Source organism: Thermobia domestica, chromosome 4 (assembly GCF_964235325.1).
Source record: "Thermobia domestica chromosome 4, izTheDome1.hap1.1, whole genome shotgun sequence".
Lineage (NCBI taxonomy): Eukaryota > Metazoa > Arthropoda > Insecta > Zygentoma > Lepismatidae > Thermobia > Thermobia domestica.
In genome coordinates this window covers 97797239-97814836 of record NC_137457.1, presented here as the reverse complement: position 1 = coordinate 97814836, position 17598 = coordinate 97797239, and the positions used below count along the sequence as shown (strand labels likewise).

The window sequence follows — 17598 nt, the reverse complement described above, 5'->3', positions numbered from 1 at the left end:
CCCTGAATTGTTTCTGTATTCTCCTTGAAGCATGTATCTTCAATTACTTCACTTTAAGTTACCAATTCGTTTAGCTATTGAGTGTTAACATAGTTTATTGTTGAACCCTATTGTAACGAAATCGAAGTTCGTATCCTGGGAGTATCTCATACCGATTATTGTTATCACTGAATTAAGTGAAAACCGCAACGAAAGATAGTGACCAAAGTTACACTTTAACAGTGATTATAAGAAGTGCGTTTTGCATTACCTATGAATTTAGTGTTTCCCTAAGGAAAAAAACAAAAACGATGTTTTGTGCGTGTCAATCATACAGAAAGTGCGTGAATCGGGATTCGATCTCAGACTTATCTGTATCCTTTCCAAGATTTAAAATTCCAAGTTGGATACAATTGCGTAGATGCCAATAATCACCGGGAATTGAGATCATTTTGACAACGATATTAATTTTGATAGGAGTATTCCGGGTCTCGAACTCGGGACCCCTAGTGTAGATAGGGATCATATGTGGTAAACTAAGTGTCTATTGAAAGTATTTGATTCTAACCTACTTTCACATAACCAATTCGAATATAAACTTGAGCTCGTGAGGAGCGATAATTTAGATATAGGGTCCATCCATCGGGGGATCGAACTAGAGGTCATTAAGAACCAATTGCTCATCCGAGACTACGGTGTATTCCAATCGTGATTATCTGTTTGGCAACATTATTATTATTATTTATTTCGTTGTAATTTCATTCCCCTGTTTTTAATTATTTAACTATTTTCCCGTTATAAATGCTGGTGTGTTCTTCGATGTTGACGCTACGCGCAACAACATCCTGAGTCCTTGTTAGCAGCTGTAGCAGCTGGGTTCACTTCCGTAACCTGATAAGAGGTGATTTGCTTTCAGTTTTAACGCTGAATGAGAGGCGAGTTTTGAGGAACTATCCGCGAACATTTTAAGAAATTTCAATAAGCAAATGATATTTGATTAACCTTTAAGTTTTTACAGAGTACTACTTTTGTTTCTTGACAGTTTATTTCACTTAAAACTATAATTACCGTCACGTTCTTATATTTATATCTTAAAGTTCGTGTGCGCCGTGCGCTGTTGTGATGCGGTGTTTTCCATCTATTAAACAGGGCCGCTTATGGAGGGGGCCACCAAATTTTGAAAGTCTCATGACTTGTAGTTTTTTAAAATCTTTTGTTGGGTATAATCATAAGTTTTATTCTGACTCAAACTAAGATATTTTATAACTGATTCATTAAAAACAAGGTGACAGAGCTTGAGTGTCCTTAATATGTGTCATGTAAATTAGGAAGGATTATATTATTCGATTATTGAACCTTATTACGACATGATGCACACGTAATGATTTTCCTCCAATGTTTTATTATTATTATTATTTATATTATTATTATTATTATTATTATTAATATACAAGTGATAGCGTGATTTAATACCACTCTGCAGTATATTAACAGCGTTATGTGCCTTTTAATTCAAACTAAGCTAAGAGTTTAACTTGTATCAGGGCAGTTACACAGGGATGATTGAAAAACATGAGTATAGTGGTGTAGTGGTAGGATAACATCTGGGAAGTTACTATAGCCCACAATGATGTCATTTTTTTAACCGTTACTTTACATAACATGTCGGTAGGATTATAATCAAGTTAGTTACAATAAGCGGGTTCCCGTTACCCAATGATGGGAGAACATAAAAAAATGGGGGGCTAGATCTCCACCCAATGTCCTTACGAAATACATATAGTAATCTTAACACTAAGTATACTAGCATTAATGGTTCAACTAACATGTTTAATTATTTACCACCCTTATTAACTATTTAACTAGACTGTTGGCAATGAGATCAAAAGGGCGTCATACATAAGTTCAGCTTGCCAAAATGAACAAGAGATAGTGATACAATATGATACTACCAATTAATTCGATAAATATTATTAATGCTCTTATAATAGAAAACATTATTCTAGAATGAGCATCACTGTTAATACTTGATCATAATTCAACATGAACTGAACATAACTAAAGGTAATGTAATCTTACTAACTAAAGGTAGTGAAGTATAGTACACAGGTAGCTATTTACATTCTTTAAAAAAAATGAATGATCGATACATATATAATTGTAAATGCATGATGTACAATATGCGCAATTTTACAGCAGCATAAGGACACTTTTGTTCACCCAGAAGGGTCGCAGGAAAATTGCACGTATATACGTGTATACGAAGTCCACAACAGCAGCAGAAAGCATAAAGAAAGACGAAGGCGTATTTCTCCCTATTTTTTTGGTTTTTATTTTATTTTATTTTTATTTGTTTTGATTTTTACTTAATTTAATTTTTTAAAATTTTTTTACAGTTTTTTTAAAATTTAATCAATACTCTTCCCGCCCAAACTACGCGGGAAAAAATAAAATAGAGATAGGGATAATTGCGAACGAAGCTCGAAAGCAAACAAACGGGGAAGGCACGTGTCGAGTACGCAAGGCAGGGGAGTGCAGAAGCACTCGAAGGGGGAGAGTAAACATAAGCTCATGACAGGCGAGAGAGAGATGAGTGCCTCTGGCAAAGCGGTAATATAAAATGAGGCAGGAGGAGAGAGGGAAAGAAAACAGAAGGGGGGAAGAAGGAGGGTGGCCATCCCCATCGGAGTACCAGTTGGGCACGACAACCACACCATGGACAAGATTCCTGGATAATATCCTTCGTCCATGGTTAACAGTATCTTTGGGTAATGTACCGATTTACCTCGAAGGCGGTCGCAAGGTTGACCTGATCCAAGGGGCTGCATAGCAAACGGGGCTGCAATGGCGCCCCGCCTCCAAACGACACTTGTTAGCAACCAATGGGGTCGTACCCATCTGGAGTGCAAATGGTTCCGGGTGCGAGACTGGGAATAGATTATGCATCAGATGCCCCCGAATCCGGATCCCAGTCACTGGGATTAGGGGAGGGCAGATTCCAAATCAAATAGGTATTACACATTCGCTCCAAGATGCTGTGGCTACACCGGGTTTGATCGATCCCGTGGTGTGCCACTACCAAGCAGGAAAAATCAAGCCCCAACGCCGGATGGGCAAGCCAATGATGCCATGGATTAGGGCACACCACCGCCAGGTCCATGAACAGGCGCCTCGGGAGCTTGACCTGGAGGAGCTCGGTGGCGGCCTTTCCGAACGTAAAAATGACTGTCCCATAAGGGACATGGGTCATCAATCTCCCCAGTACGTCTAGTAAGTGATGGTGACCAGCATTGAAGGCGGTCTGGGTAGTTGCTTCGTGTATAGCAACACGGAGCTGGTTTGCGTAGGACAGATCTGATACAGAGGAAAAAGGACTAGCAAGAAGGTAGTTATCGATGGCATGGACGACAGGGCCGTCCATGGGGCCTTCATTGGTTACCAGGAAAGAAAGCTCGTACGGAATAAATAGATTGACAACTGCAACAGAAAGAAAATAAGCCTTAGCAACGGAAGTAACGTTACCAAGGGGTAAGTGATGTTCTTCGGGATGCCCTTGTGCCATGACCATGGATATTTGTAAGAGTCAGATGATATCCTGGAAAGGAACAACAGGCATCATAAGAAACGCCTATAGAAATGGTTGGTGAGGAAAATCAAGCTTCCCTTTTTTTGATACGGGCAGACATCTCAGGTCAAAAGAAAGCGACACGTAAATATTAACGCGTTTATCATAAGTAGGAGGGAGTTTTTGTAGCTGTGCAAGAAAAACAAGCAATATTGACTCTGTTTTATTTTCCAGGTTAATGCATTCCTAGGCACGAAGAGGGAGAGCGGCGAGTTTCTTGAGAGAAAGAAATAAATAATCAGGCGGCGGCAACGGAAGGATTCCTATATTGTGAATGAGGAGTTTGCAGCTGCAACGACGTATACTTAAAGTCGGAGTTGAGTATACAATAAGGTACACTTGTACATATAAATGTTTGTGATCACTAATAATATTTTCTCTTTTCAGCTATGTTAACACATGTCAACATATGTTTTCCTTATATATTTTCCATGTTTGTCAGCATATTGGGAGTCTTATAGGAGAAGAAGAAGGGTAACTCATTCGTGGCCGGCCACATTCACACAAAGAATAAAAAAATACTTATCTCAATATGTTGGCAAAATATTCATTTAGGTATCATCTCGACATAACTTTTCCTATGACGCGTCTAACATCTTTGGTATGGTAGTTATGGTAGGGACCTGATTCTAAAAATGACTTATTTGCTCCTCAGATCAATTTTAGCGCCGCCGAATAATATGAGTGCCTGTTATCCATGGCCTACTAATGCCTTTTACAGCATCGAAGGGAGAGGGGGATGGATCCCAGGAGGTAAAAGGAGAATCAACTTCTTGTTTCTGATTGATGAAGAGTATACTAAACAGTTTTTTTTACAATTTCACAATGTATACCTTTAGGCTCTATCTATAGCCCTGTATGCACGTGTTCCGGTATGCCAGAGGTCATGTTTGACTACGTGTACTCCACTTTTTAGAGGTCTATACGATATATGAGATATTCAACACACTCACTAAATAATATACTCCAAGTGTTCCCCTTTTTTTTTCATAAGTCCGTCTAAATTGAGGCGACAAAACCTCATGGTCAACCTATACGTTACGCCTAACATTCCTCGTCCTCACTATCGCTAGAAACTTCCAGCTCAAGTGAGTTTTCTCGGGGGAAATACTTCTTTCACCTTTCAATGGTTACAATCTGAGTGTGGTTAGGGTTTGCTACTCCTTCAATTTTACAGGAATTTGTGGGAGAAATACTACTTAAGTAATACGGTCCCATAAAGTTGGGTGTCAGCTTAGAAGAAATATCCTTCTTAGGTAGATAATCTCTACACAATACTAAGTCACCAACTTTTAACTTAATAGGTTGTCTAGTGCGATCAACTGGTAATTTATTCTGCTGCTGTGCATGCGCCATAGCCTGCAGGGCTAACTTACGGATTAACTTTAGTTGTTTCTGATGTTCCTGTATTTTTGTGAATTGATACTGGGTGTCCAACTGAGTGGGAAATCTTGCCTTTTGACCAAAGACAATCTCGTATGGGGAGTATTTTCTAATAGGGGAGGTCGATATATTGTAAGCATATGCACACAATCGGACATATTCCGCCCACTTAGTAGGCTGCTTTGCCGTGTACTTAGAAAATTTGCAATGACAGAGTTAAACTGCTTACACAGCCCGTTTGTTGACGGTTTGAATGCTGCAGTTCGAACATGTTTAATGTCAAATAACTCATTTAGTTCGGCCATTATCGCTGAGAGAAAATTCGTTCCTCTATCCGTCAATATCTCTTTAGGGGGGCCAAAACGCGTGATTAATTCGTCCAACATGGCTCTAGCCACTGTCGGAGATTTCATATTTCGCAGCGGTACTAATATTGCGAAATGGCTAAAATATTCTATCATAACCAGGATATAACTGTAGCCTGCGCTACTATGTAGCGGGCCAAAAATATCCAAACTCCAACGGGAGAATAATTCCTCTTTCACAGGTAAAGGATGAAGAAAACCTTGTTTCTTTTCTCGAGGGATGTTCACCCTCTGACATTCGTCACAAGAGCGGACATATTCTTTAACTATTTTCCCCATGTTAGGAAAGTAGTAACGTTCGTTCACTTTAGAGTAAGTGCGAGAAAATCCTGTATGGCCTCCACACAGCGGAGACGAATGGGCTTCTTGTAATATGTCGGGAATTGCCTTTTCCGGTATCACTACTTTCTTATCTTTGTTCATGACTCGATATAGAACATCGTCAACTACAACAGAGGGTTTCAGAGCACGATCAGTAGGGTTATCTTTCTTCTTTTGTATTAGTTCTCTAATTTTATCGTCCTCTTTTTGCATTACTCTTATATCTATTTTGGGACATAGCACTAGGTTGCACACATCTGCACAATCTTCTTCTTGACCAAATTTTGAGGGTAACTCATCCGTTAGCGGACACCTCGACAAAAAATCTGCGGTCACATTATTGCGGCCTTTTACGTGTTCAATCGTAAATTGGTAAGGTTGTAAACGGATGGCCCAACGCATAAATAGAGATAGGGATAATTGTGCTGTGAAATTTTCTAAGATATTGCATACACTGTTCGAGATTATCACAATCATCCACTTCAAGCATCAGCTTATTTAGGACGTCTGGTAACAAACTCATTCTAAGCTCACTCATCAATTCACTTTCATTAACCCAACCTCGTAAGAATTTCAAATCCTTTATTAACTTATAAATGAACGCTAAAGTACTCTCATTGGGTTGTTGTTTTCTTGTATCAACGTCATATTCTAATCTTGCAGTATACTCAATACTAAAAAATGCCTTTTTTAAGTTTTTCCTTCATCTCGTTATAGTTTAAAGGTGAAAGGTTTGCTAGGTCTACTAAATAGAAGGAGAGAGCTTCCCCTTTCAAACAATAAGGGAGGTAATTTACCATCTCTAGGGTCGACCACTCGTATATGCTAGCCACTAATTCATATTCTTGCAGGAAAATTTCCACACACTCATGTCTATTACCAGAGAAGGAGGGAATTTCAACATTTGGATAGATATTAAAGGCTTGTGGTTTAGCACTGATAGTAGAATTTCGATTGTCTCCCTCGGGAGGAGGGTTGCTAACTTTGCCTGTTACTACAGTATCTGTAAATTTAGGTTTCTCAAAACTATATGGTATAGATGGCTCGGTAACCGGACTAGTTTTAATTTCTTGCTCAGATTTTAAATTTATATGAGGATTATCCTCAGGATCTAATTTTAAAAAGGACGAAAAATTTGATTTTTGCTTGTCAGAGGTCTTATCTTCACTTGATGAATGTGAAAAGGGCTCATCTTTCAGATCTAAGGACCTGTCTAAAGAAGCCGAGGTGTTGAAATTTTCAGAAACGAACCTATAGTCGATATCAGTTACGCTTCTATTTTCTAACTCGGAGGTTTGTTCTGGACTAAATTCTGATGTATAAGATCTATCTTGTTCGCTAAGTACTGATTTTTCTATCTTTTCCCCTTCGCTAAACTCTAGTATCTCCTCTGGGGTCGTGGGTGTAAATACGCTACTAGGTGGCGAAAGAAACACTATCTGTAAGGGATTTAACTTTTCCTCTTGTTGGTACTTTTTCATTTCCTTGGTCGCAGGTGATTCACCAGTTTCATTATAGGAACTAAATTTAGAACTAGCACTATCTGAAGGTTGTAAACCAATATCCTTAACACTATCAGTTTGTATGTTAGATTCACTTTGGGTTGGAGAGGTTGAGGGATCGTCTCTATTTTCTACTTTATCTAAGCAAATTACTGACGCACCGAATTCAGCGTAATCAAATATTTTACCAATGTTTTCGTTTATTCTACTCTCAGACCAGGAATCGTTGTCTTCTTCTTCTTCTTCCATTTGCTTCTGGTGGTGAGAATAAACTGAGGGAAAAATATCATCACTTTTCTTCTCATCGTCTAACCTCCTCTCAATTGGAGCAGGGGCGACGAGGTCATTTCTCTGGTCAGCGTCCTCTGTTGGAGGGTCTTGGTTCGCTGTTCGGGGAGTAGAAACCGTGGGAGGATCCCAATGGTCATATCGGAGTTCTTCTTCGGATTCCCAAAAAGGTTTTGACTCATCCTCCAGGGATGACGCAGGAGGAGACTCCGGGTTATCTTCTTGTAATTACGCTATTTCTTCGTTTTGTAATTTATGTAGTTCATATCCCAACCAATCGTCTTTCAAAGATTCACCCCCATCTGAATCTGCACTGCTAATATCTCCACTCGACCATTTAACTTTAGTAACTACACTGAGTATGTTATCTATACTGTCCAAATATTGCAGTTTCTCTTGGAGGGTAAGGCTATTTTCAAACATAACAGGGTTGGTTTGGGTAGCTGTTGTCCGAAGAACCTTACGTTCACGATCTGTGTCATTCCGGATCATTTTAGGAAACTTATATTCGGTCTGAACACTAACATCTTTCTTTTGGAAAACGTCGGTCTGTATTTCCATGTCAAAATTTCCAACTACATTTTCCTCAGGTAAAAAATCCTCAAAGGGGGCTAAGGGGTCAGCTTGAAATAAAATACCTAATTTCTCTTCGTCATCATCTTGGCGACGAACAACTGTGACCTGTACTTTCTTGTTCCGTAGTTGTTTAGTCAAAGGTCGAATTAAGTTTCCTACTGCCGGGGACAGTTCTGTTTGTAATGAATGCATAATCTGGTCTATTAACGCTTCAACGTTAGGTTGTGTCGGAGAGCGCAATTTATTTTCATTATTCTCGTCAGGACTCTCAATTCTCGTAGCTCTTGGTTCGGTTCCTATGTTTGCATAAATTGGCTCTTTATTCGTTGAAGTCTGGGGTTCGAGACCAATATTTTCGTAAATTGGCTCTACTCATTGATATTCGTGATTCAGTATCTAAGTTAGCATACATAGTTCTAGGACCGATCTCAGCATAAAGTGTTTCATCACTACTACCAGCATAAAAGGATAGAAAGGTCGGTCTTTGTATTTCTAACCGCGTTGTGGTATCTGACCGTTCGTATTTAATAGGAAAATATAGCGCTACTGGGCTATCTGGTTCTTTTGATACACCAATATCTTTATTTCCTGAACTTAACACTAAGTTACTTAATCTATTTTCCTTACCACCTAACTTTTTATTATCTAAGGGTCTTTGGTTCGAGGGGACATCAGGTATTACACCTGCTGCTGTTTCTATCTCAATTGTTGCTTGAGGGCATTCCTGACCTGCAGTTATTAGCTCTGCAATTTCTAGTTCATGTTTTAAATTTACTTCATTCACTAGAGTCTTTGGATCTACCCCCGGTGGGGTTTCGTCAGTATCTGAATTAACATATATTGTTCTAGGATCTGGTGTTGGTTTATCACTCGAACCAGCACTTAGTATTTCTGTATCATTTCTAGTCGGGATAGGACTAGACGCGGCAAGCACGTTAGGTCGTAACCACTCACCGGAGCGTCAGGAGTTTGCGGGCTAGCGGTCGTTGGTTCAAGATATCTGGGCTGACTCCACTATCCAAGTATCTCGGTAATGGGTTCTTTTTCCAATGGCCAAATTGAGGAGGAGAATGCCCATGTACTTTTATTTTATTGCATTCAATACAATAATAATTATTCCACCGATCCAAAATATAACGGTGCTTAGCGTGGGTGTCTTAGGACAATGGGATTGCCCTAAATCTAATAGCTTTTCTTTTATTTTCTGCGCGAAACTCATTTTTGATTAATAAATCTGTTTTCCAAGTCAGTGGCCTCTTAAACCAGGGCAGTGGGTAATCAACCTATTTCCTCTGATATAATAGGAATTTAATCTCAGATAGCTGCTTCCCTCGGAAATGCTACGTCAAATTTTTACGTATTATGAGACTTATTATTATTTTGATATCTTCATTTAACTTCCTTTGAACTTGAATACTCAACTTCCATTTCTTTATAAATTTTGCTTTACTCTTTAGAACGGGAAACGGAAAGAAACTAGACAGCTGTTTATAACAGAACATGTTTATTTGTTCACTTATGATGATTTTACTTTTTACTTCTATTCTTTAACTTGTTTTGTTTTTTAAACTATATCATTTTTTAACGTCATTTTTTAAAAACTATATTTTTTAATTCACACAGGGGGGATTACGAACATCCAAGCATTGGATCATGTACCTGCATTTTGATTTTTGGGTTTGTTGCATTTGCATAAATGAGAGTTTAGGCAGTTATTCCCTGGCAGCCGTCGGACATGCACCCCTAGTGCAGGGGGGCCCTGCTGGACCAAGAGAATAAGATACCTGTGACCCCCCAAGCTTTGCATGGGAAAGGATTTTAGACACTTATCGCCAGACAGACCGTCGAACTTTCATCCCGTGAAACGGGCGGTTCTGCTGTCTAGAGATAAACTGCCTGTGATCCTCCCCAATTAAGTGGTAGGGATTTTAGCCACTTATCGCCGGACAAACGAGTCGAACTTTCATCCCGTAAAACGGGAGGTTCTGTTGCCCGGAGATAAAACTGACTGTTAACCCACCAAAGCTAGCAGAAGCATAAGCAGGTTTAGGGTTTTGCAAGTACATGAGACAAAAGCTGAATTCTGTCTTAACACTCGTGTCCCGATTTTACATTTCCATCACTACACAAGTAAACGTCGTGAGGTAAACAGAGTCTTCCTCTGCGGAACCTAGCAACTATTCCGCTGACTTATAACAACTTCAAGCGAGAAAAGTTGAGAATAGAAAATTTTCGTCGCTACTTCACTCCTTGTAAAACTCACTACTCAGAGCAGAAAAATTATACTTGTATATCAGAGTCATAAGCTGAACACCGCCCAGGCCAAGTACGCCTCTGAACTTTACTGACTTTACATAGTACAGATACACCACTTGACTAGTCAAAAGAAAAAAGTCCGCGTACACTTTGCACTGTTATATATTGAAAACTCTTTGATAAAAAATAAAATCACTCGCGATTTGCCCTGAAACGCAACTGAGATTTTTGGTTCCCCTATAAAGTGAGCGAGCACCAGAGATTTGTTTAGAGATTTAAGAACACACAGTTCGTTACCCGGCGAACACCGAACACCATAAAACTGTTATGTGTTATTCTGAGATTGGCATTATATATTTGTATACACTTTCTTCTGTGAAATCGTATTTGAGATCACTCTTCTACTCTTCACCCAGTATGTCAAAGTTGGTTCGTAGTCCAACTCCCTTTTAGCCTCAGTATTGAAACGTCTTTGGCTTACTGGTTCGAAGATGATGAGAAAGTGCACTAAAAGTCTCAATAGTGGGGGGAGACTCGTATTTCAGAGGTAGAGCTTGTACTGGAAATCGAAACCCAGGTAACATATGAAGACTGTGAGCTGAATCTAGATAGGGTGGGATAGCTTGACTAAATTAAAGAGGCCATTTCATTGTACGGTTTATTTATAAGAATAAAAAAATAAAAACGAAAATACAAAAGAATCTTACAAATCGGTTACTTGGGATTACAACTTGAACTTATTACTATATTACATTTATGGGCACAACCTCTTCATTACCAAATGGGAGCTAGAAGGTTTTCATGCTAAGCCGCGATTTATTGAAAATAGTGAATTTGATAATCCGTACTCGCAACTTGCATTGGTCCAAAACGAAAAGTGTTAATTCTTGAAGAGGGAATTTGGTTTCATGTTGGAATTAAACTTCATATTTATCACTAAACAATCTCAAGGTGCTCATCCCGAATCGAGGGGGGACTTAGAAAGATAATCACATACCTGATTTTACGACGAGCGTCCGGGTCGAAGATCCAAGTACACTATACGAAGTCCGGAAACGATCAACCAGCACTCGGCGAAGAGCCTCGCTTTTATAGGGACTTCGTCCCACGCATTTTCTGCTGGTTATGACGTAGCTCGAAAGCTACGTCACGAACCTTGACGAGCTTGGAGAAGCTTCTTCACGCGCATGCTCAATAGCGGCCAAGACTTCTAGTTTTTCTATGATTTTCCCCCATCACGCCGGGGCTGAAGTATCTATTTTACATTTACTAATATATTTTTATTTCACGCATAGCTCCAAATACATAATGTTTTTATGTAAGTATCGCTTGCGTGGTGTTAACTAAATTTACATCCGCTACCTGGGACTTGTGATTTGAGTAAATCAAAGCCAGGGTCATACCACTATTACATGCGTGTGGGTTGGTGTCAATGAGGCATCAGATTGCTAATACAATCAAAGCCTCACCTGACTCCGTTCTCTCTTTCTCTCTTTTCTTTGCAACACACACAATTAGAAAAAGCGCGGGCGTCTCGCCCCATAATTTGAGTCCGGCTTAGGACTTCGAGGCATAACTGTGTAACAATATATATATATATATATATATATATATATATATATATAATTCCATGGTTTATCATGTTTTGAGATATATATATATATATATATATATATATATATATATATATATATAAAGTACTAAATTATGTTTCTAACGTTTGAATGGTTAGAATGATTAGCGTGAATGTTGTATGAATGTCATTATGGGGAATTTTTTCTTTTCATTCAATTATTAATTTTTATTTTTGTAAGTTTGATTTGAGTGGAAACAGTGTTGTTTACATTAATATATCTCTTAATAAAATAGAAAAAAATTGATAATATCAATTTTTTACCCAGAGAGTCGGATGTTGTAGTATGTTGTAAAATTAAAATTCTATTCGAAAAAAAAATCATTTAATACTAGCGCCACTTCGAATGTGTGGTATGAGTAGGTAGTAGTGTTGTTCTGGGGGTAGTTAACAGATCTTGTGGTAATTGGAAAATTCAAATACAGACGGAGACCACATGCTCTTGTTAAGCTTCGAATTGGTGCAGTTTTCAGACAAACTACAGGACTTTGTCTTCAACATCATTATAATTTGATGATTTGTCATATATTCGTTATTATATTGATAAGTATTCTTAGTATTTTCTGAAAAGTGACTAGTGAAATCAATTGATGTTGAATAGGAGTTATATCTGAATAGTCTTTCGAGGCATTTTGTGTTCTAAAACTACGAGTGTAATTCGCAATTTCAATTCCTGTTTTGACTGACTATATAATAATCCCAGTAATTATGAAGAAGTTTACTAAATACCACGATGTGTGATCTGAATGAACTTTTAACATTAAGAAATTATGTGGAAAAAGATATGGCAACGTGTGATCCAAGGGAACATTTGACACTAATTATCATGATTCATCGATGGATTATAAAATCAGATTTTGGTGTAAATGTTATAACCATATTGAATACTCTAGTAAAATTTTGAACAAAGTCATAAGTTTTAGTGTACTAGTGGAATTAGTGAAATTCGTGCAAAATACATTAAAATTTTAATATCTCTATCGGAACCACGTTTTTCGTATTTCTAAAACACTCACCCAAATTCCATTATAATGTTTACTTTCTAATAATTTTGTGTGGGTCCTTTTACGGCGTCTAAATTGATAAAAGGCGTCGTCACAGTAGATTCGTAGACAGTACTTACATCCATTTCGTCTGATTTCCGTTTCATTATATAACACACAATCCTTAAAATGTAGTATATTACTAGATTTGTATGTGTTTCAGGTATAAAGAAGAAATCTGTAAAAGTTCATTGTGTCGCAAGATTTCTACTGAAATAACACTTCACATTTACTTACACCTTTTCGTCCTATGAATCAACATTGGTACAGAAATGGTAAGAGATCTGTACTACTCTAACTTCCTATAAGATGTAATGATTGACTGAGAGCATATCAATGCAGAAAAGATTCAATATGTTAAAACATTTTTAATATAATTCACAACTTTACCTAATGAGACGCCATTCATAAGGGCGAATATGAGATTGAGTTTACTGTGATAATGCTGAAACTATAAATGCCTGTTTATGAGCAATATTAAAAATCCAGATATTAGTTAGTTTCCAACGTATTAGTGTCCAGTAAAAAAAATTGAGACTCAAAAAAGCCAACGTTGGCATGATGAATTATTTTCAGTAAATGTTTTCTCCTTTTCTATTTTGAGTTGTAATATGTAAAGACTAGTATTTGAAGCAAAATTCGTGATTGAATAGAACGTTTACATAGAACGTGATTGTAGGATATAATTCCTCTTGGGTCCTGAGGGATACCTTTAAGTTTACCTGGGTATTTCATTATAACTCTCTATATAATTTAAAGATTGTTCTTACCATATATGGAAAGTCTCCTTTCTGAGCAGGTACGCCACCAAAAATCAATGGTGAAAATGTATTATTTAGATTGCGTTCCCAAGGTAGTGCACCTAAAAGTAAACGTTAAATGGTATAATACGAGATTTAACAAGTATCAATACTATACACTGTTTAATCGTATATATAAATAAAATAAATAATTCTTGAATTAGTCGTAGTTTACATTCACAGTTGAAGCAAACACACTTGAAATGTGTTGCTGCTGTTAGATAGTTTTTATCTAATTAATTTTTATATTTACTTCTTTCTTATTTGTTTAATTCACTGAGGCAAAAATTGTATATCTAGCATTAATGCATCACTGTATTTAATAATTCACACTCTTTGGTACCTGGTTATCATTTCTAATGTATTCCTGAGAAGAACACTATGGTTACCAACTGGTAACTTGAAATATAACTTGTTCTTAAAGCTTCTAAAGCGGTCGTTGGTAAAACTGTCGTTGTTTTAAAAGAGCGTAACGTAAAAGTTAGTATACAGTTTCCACAGCATTTATCTGTAGATCTTCTTTTCACAAGAAAATGCATTCTAGAACATATCGGACTTTATTCAAAATTTCCAAAATACAAAATTAAGAAAGTAAATCTACTATATATAGGCACTGTTCAAAAAACAGAGTGAGTTTACTAATACCAACAAATTCTTGAGATTTGCACTAACGTTATGCATAACAAAAATAATATGTACATTTGCATTTTTCGTAAATCGCTTAGCGAATTTAGCACAATCTGCTATGAAGAATTATAAAAAAATCTTTTTTCCATTGAGCGTGAAAAGTATTTGAAGGTATATGGCGGTGAAAAATGCCTTACAAGGATTGCTGTGATTTCATTGATTTCGACGTAACTGTTGAAAATTCCAAAATGAAAAAGTGTTCATATCTGGGGAGCAACTTAAGTTACGAAGCTAAGTAAAATATGAATTGCCCTACCAACAAGAAGAAACTCTTCAAATTTCTAGCAAAAAGCAGTGCTACATCTTTGAGTGACAACATTCTATTTTACGCCATACAAGCAACATCAAGTCGCCTGTAATATATTTTGATCACGGTTTCGAATTCGAACACTGTTTGTGCTTCAATTCTAGGTGTGGAAGGGGAACAGCAAGTTTCGTATACGTGTCCATCCGCCATGAATCCGTCGAAGAAAATTAATTAATACTTTAAGTTCGGAGTAACGGCCTGTTTGCGAGGATAGCTTATGAATAAATCGAAAAAGCTATTGTGGCAACGACACTTATGACCGAGCTAGTAGGGGAATGCTTTGAGGGGTCACCTTGTTTACTCTACTACTGAGAAGCTGTTCCCACCGGTGTGACAGACATTAAATAAATTGCGATAATCCTTTATGGGATATCGGAACAAAACACTTTGGGTCACTTCATCGAGATTACCTCTTTCCCGCCATGCTGAAGGTTCTCTGTACATTTTGGAAAGGCTAAACCCACAATAAAAATAGGCATGGATTCTGATACTGTCACTAGACTTAAATTACACGTGCGCACTTAAAATATCGACTGACAAATAACTGCATACGCTACTCCACATTTTCCTATGAACTTGAAATTGTGTTGCAAACATGCAAAACGCATAATAATATTCATTTATAATTATGCAAATTATTTGGTTTGTTATAGTTTAGATGCTGCAATTAATGAGCATTCCTCTTTGCTGGATCACATATGTTTTAAATTTTTGTACCTTTTATAGAGCAAGAAAGTGTCAATGAAATTCAATGACTAAACTCTCCTGGTTTCCCCCTTCGTTTCTTTTATTAAATTTCAAACCCATACACACGCTGACGCTTAGCGTTCCTTCACTGAGTAAAACAGTATGCAAAATGTACTATCAATCTCTCACGTGCGTCGAGCTTTGTATTCTTTCCGGAATAGACTGCACTATTTCTTTTATTTTCTTATACTGCTAGTTGAAGAATAATGCTACTTTACAGACAGAAAAGGTAGTGATAGGGGAAAATAAACTAATTGTGTTCGGCGGATAGCAACGGAAGTTTGTCGGTGTGCTTGAATGTGCGTATGAGTGTTGAAATTCGAGCACCGCTTGCATTCGAGTAGTGCATTGTATACTGCCATTATTTTGTAACCATATTGAAGAAAAAACAGTAACATTCAACATTGATTCCCAGTCTAATAATTTCCAATAACTTTGTATTTAAAGAATGTTGATATTTAATTACACAGATCTAAATCTAAGTTACACAATATAACATGAATTAGCTTGAACATATACGAATTAACTTGACAACATGAAACTTTATAATTCCCATCAAGAAATGTATATAAAATTTTTAAAAATGTCACTAATTCCCGTTTGTGACAAACTACAAAACAGGTACAACTTTTGAGCATTTGGCACTAATCTCTTGTGGAATTTATATTAGACATGGCAAGAAGTCCAATAATGAGTATGAATGAAAATCGTAACCCGGACACAAAATATTTCTATTTAAAACATTTATTATTTATTCTAAGACCGATGATATTGTAGTTACGCTACGGTTATATATTGCAATCACAATTGACACATCAGTAGTAAAATCTGTGTTTCAAGATCCAAAATGGCTAGTGATTCACCGAGGATTTTGTTTTACAACTGAATATTTGGAAGAATGAGGATTTCCAGCTTTAATACCTACACTGAAAGTAAGCGTAATCAATTGACCTCGACTGAAGTAAACTTGTCCCGTTACTTTATAAATATTAGATGAGATGTTGAGTCAGTTCGTGGTATTTTTGGACAAGTATTGTCTTCTACATCAATAATTGGACAAGAAATTGCTTCCTCAAGTTGTATCCTTATGCCGGATAACTTCTTTTTTACATAATACCTTTGGTTATCGTCTTTCTTCTGAGGATGGCCTCGAATAGGAAGTGCGACATATTAAGCGACAGCACATCGCAGAGATCACATTAGGATTAGAAGTACAAGAGCAATGTTAGGACAGATATGAACACTCTTTCGCAAACGTCACATTTGAATACATCCTGGATTTCACGGTGTTAACACAGAAAAACCTAAAAATTCTTTATGAATATTCTACATGTTCCTATCAGTTCTTTTAGGGAGTTTCTTCCTCTCCTGAAATGATTAACTTGAGCTCCCTTTGTGTTTAATCGCTTAGCGTACGCATTTTTGCCTCGCATACGCGAGGTTCTATTCCCGGCGGGAGGTCATGTGCTTCAGTTTCCACGTTTCTCAGTAGATCTATGTGTCTTAGAGTCTCGCCGATGGAAGGGACGTTAAACTCAAACTCAACCCTAATCATGCAATGACGAATGAAGATAGTGTCAATATATATTACCTGAAAGAAAATACTCACACATTTAAATTTGAGGTAAAATCTTGACATATTAGTAGGAAGACATACAGGTGTTATATTGATTCTATTTAAAATATAATAGGATGTTCGCTTCTAAAGATGTTTTGTTGTGAACGAGCATACAAGAATCAAATAGTTTGATGTTCATATTCCGCTACAGTCATTTATTATATTACATGTGATCAATACTTTGTTTAGATTCTTCTGTCTACAGAGATTTGAAGACAATTTTGTGTTGCCTAACTTGTGACTCAGTAATAAATAAACATAGAGATGGAAGTTGAAAGTTCTACATACCGTGTAAGCCTTTCTCTGTGTAATGTTTTCTAATACAGGAAAGACATTGGAAAACATTTTGAAGATCTTTGTATTATTATGATCTTTGCATTATAATATTTTGTACATTATACTGTATATGGGTAAATATTATATGTAAGGATAAAAAAACGTTGTGTTCCGTAAATCACGACTAAAATA

At 37.1% G+C, this 17598-nt stretch overlaps 1 protein-coding gene across 1 annotated transcript in view; it reads right to left on the bottom strand.

The window, feature by feature from the left end:
* Positions 1–17598, bottom strand: part of LOC145683337 (trypsin-like) — an 883540-nt gene that overhangs the window by 672591 nt on the left and 193351 nt on the right. The window contains exon 2 of the mRNA XM_081754680.1: positions 13742–13833. Coding sequence (XP_081610806.1) covers positions 13742–13833 — 92 coding nt within the window. The remainder of the gene's footprint in view (positions 1–13741; positions 13834–17598) is intronic.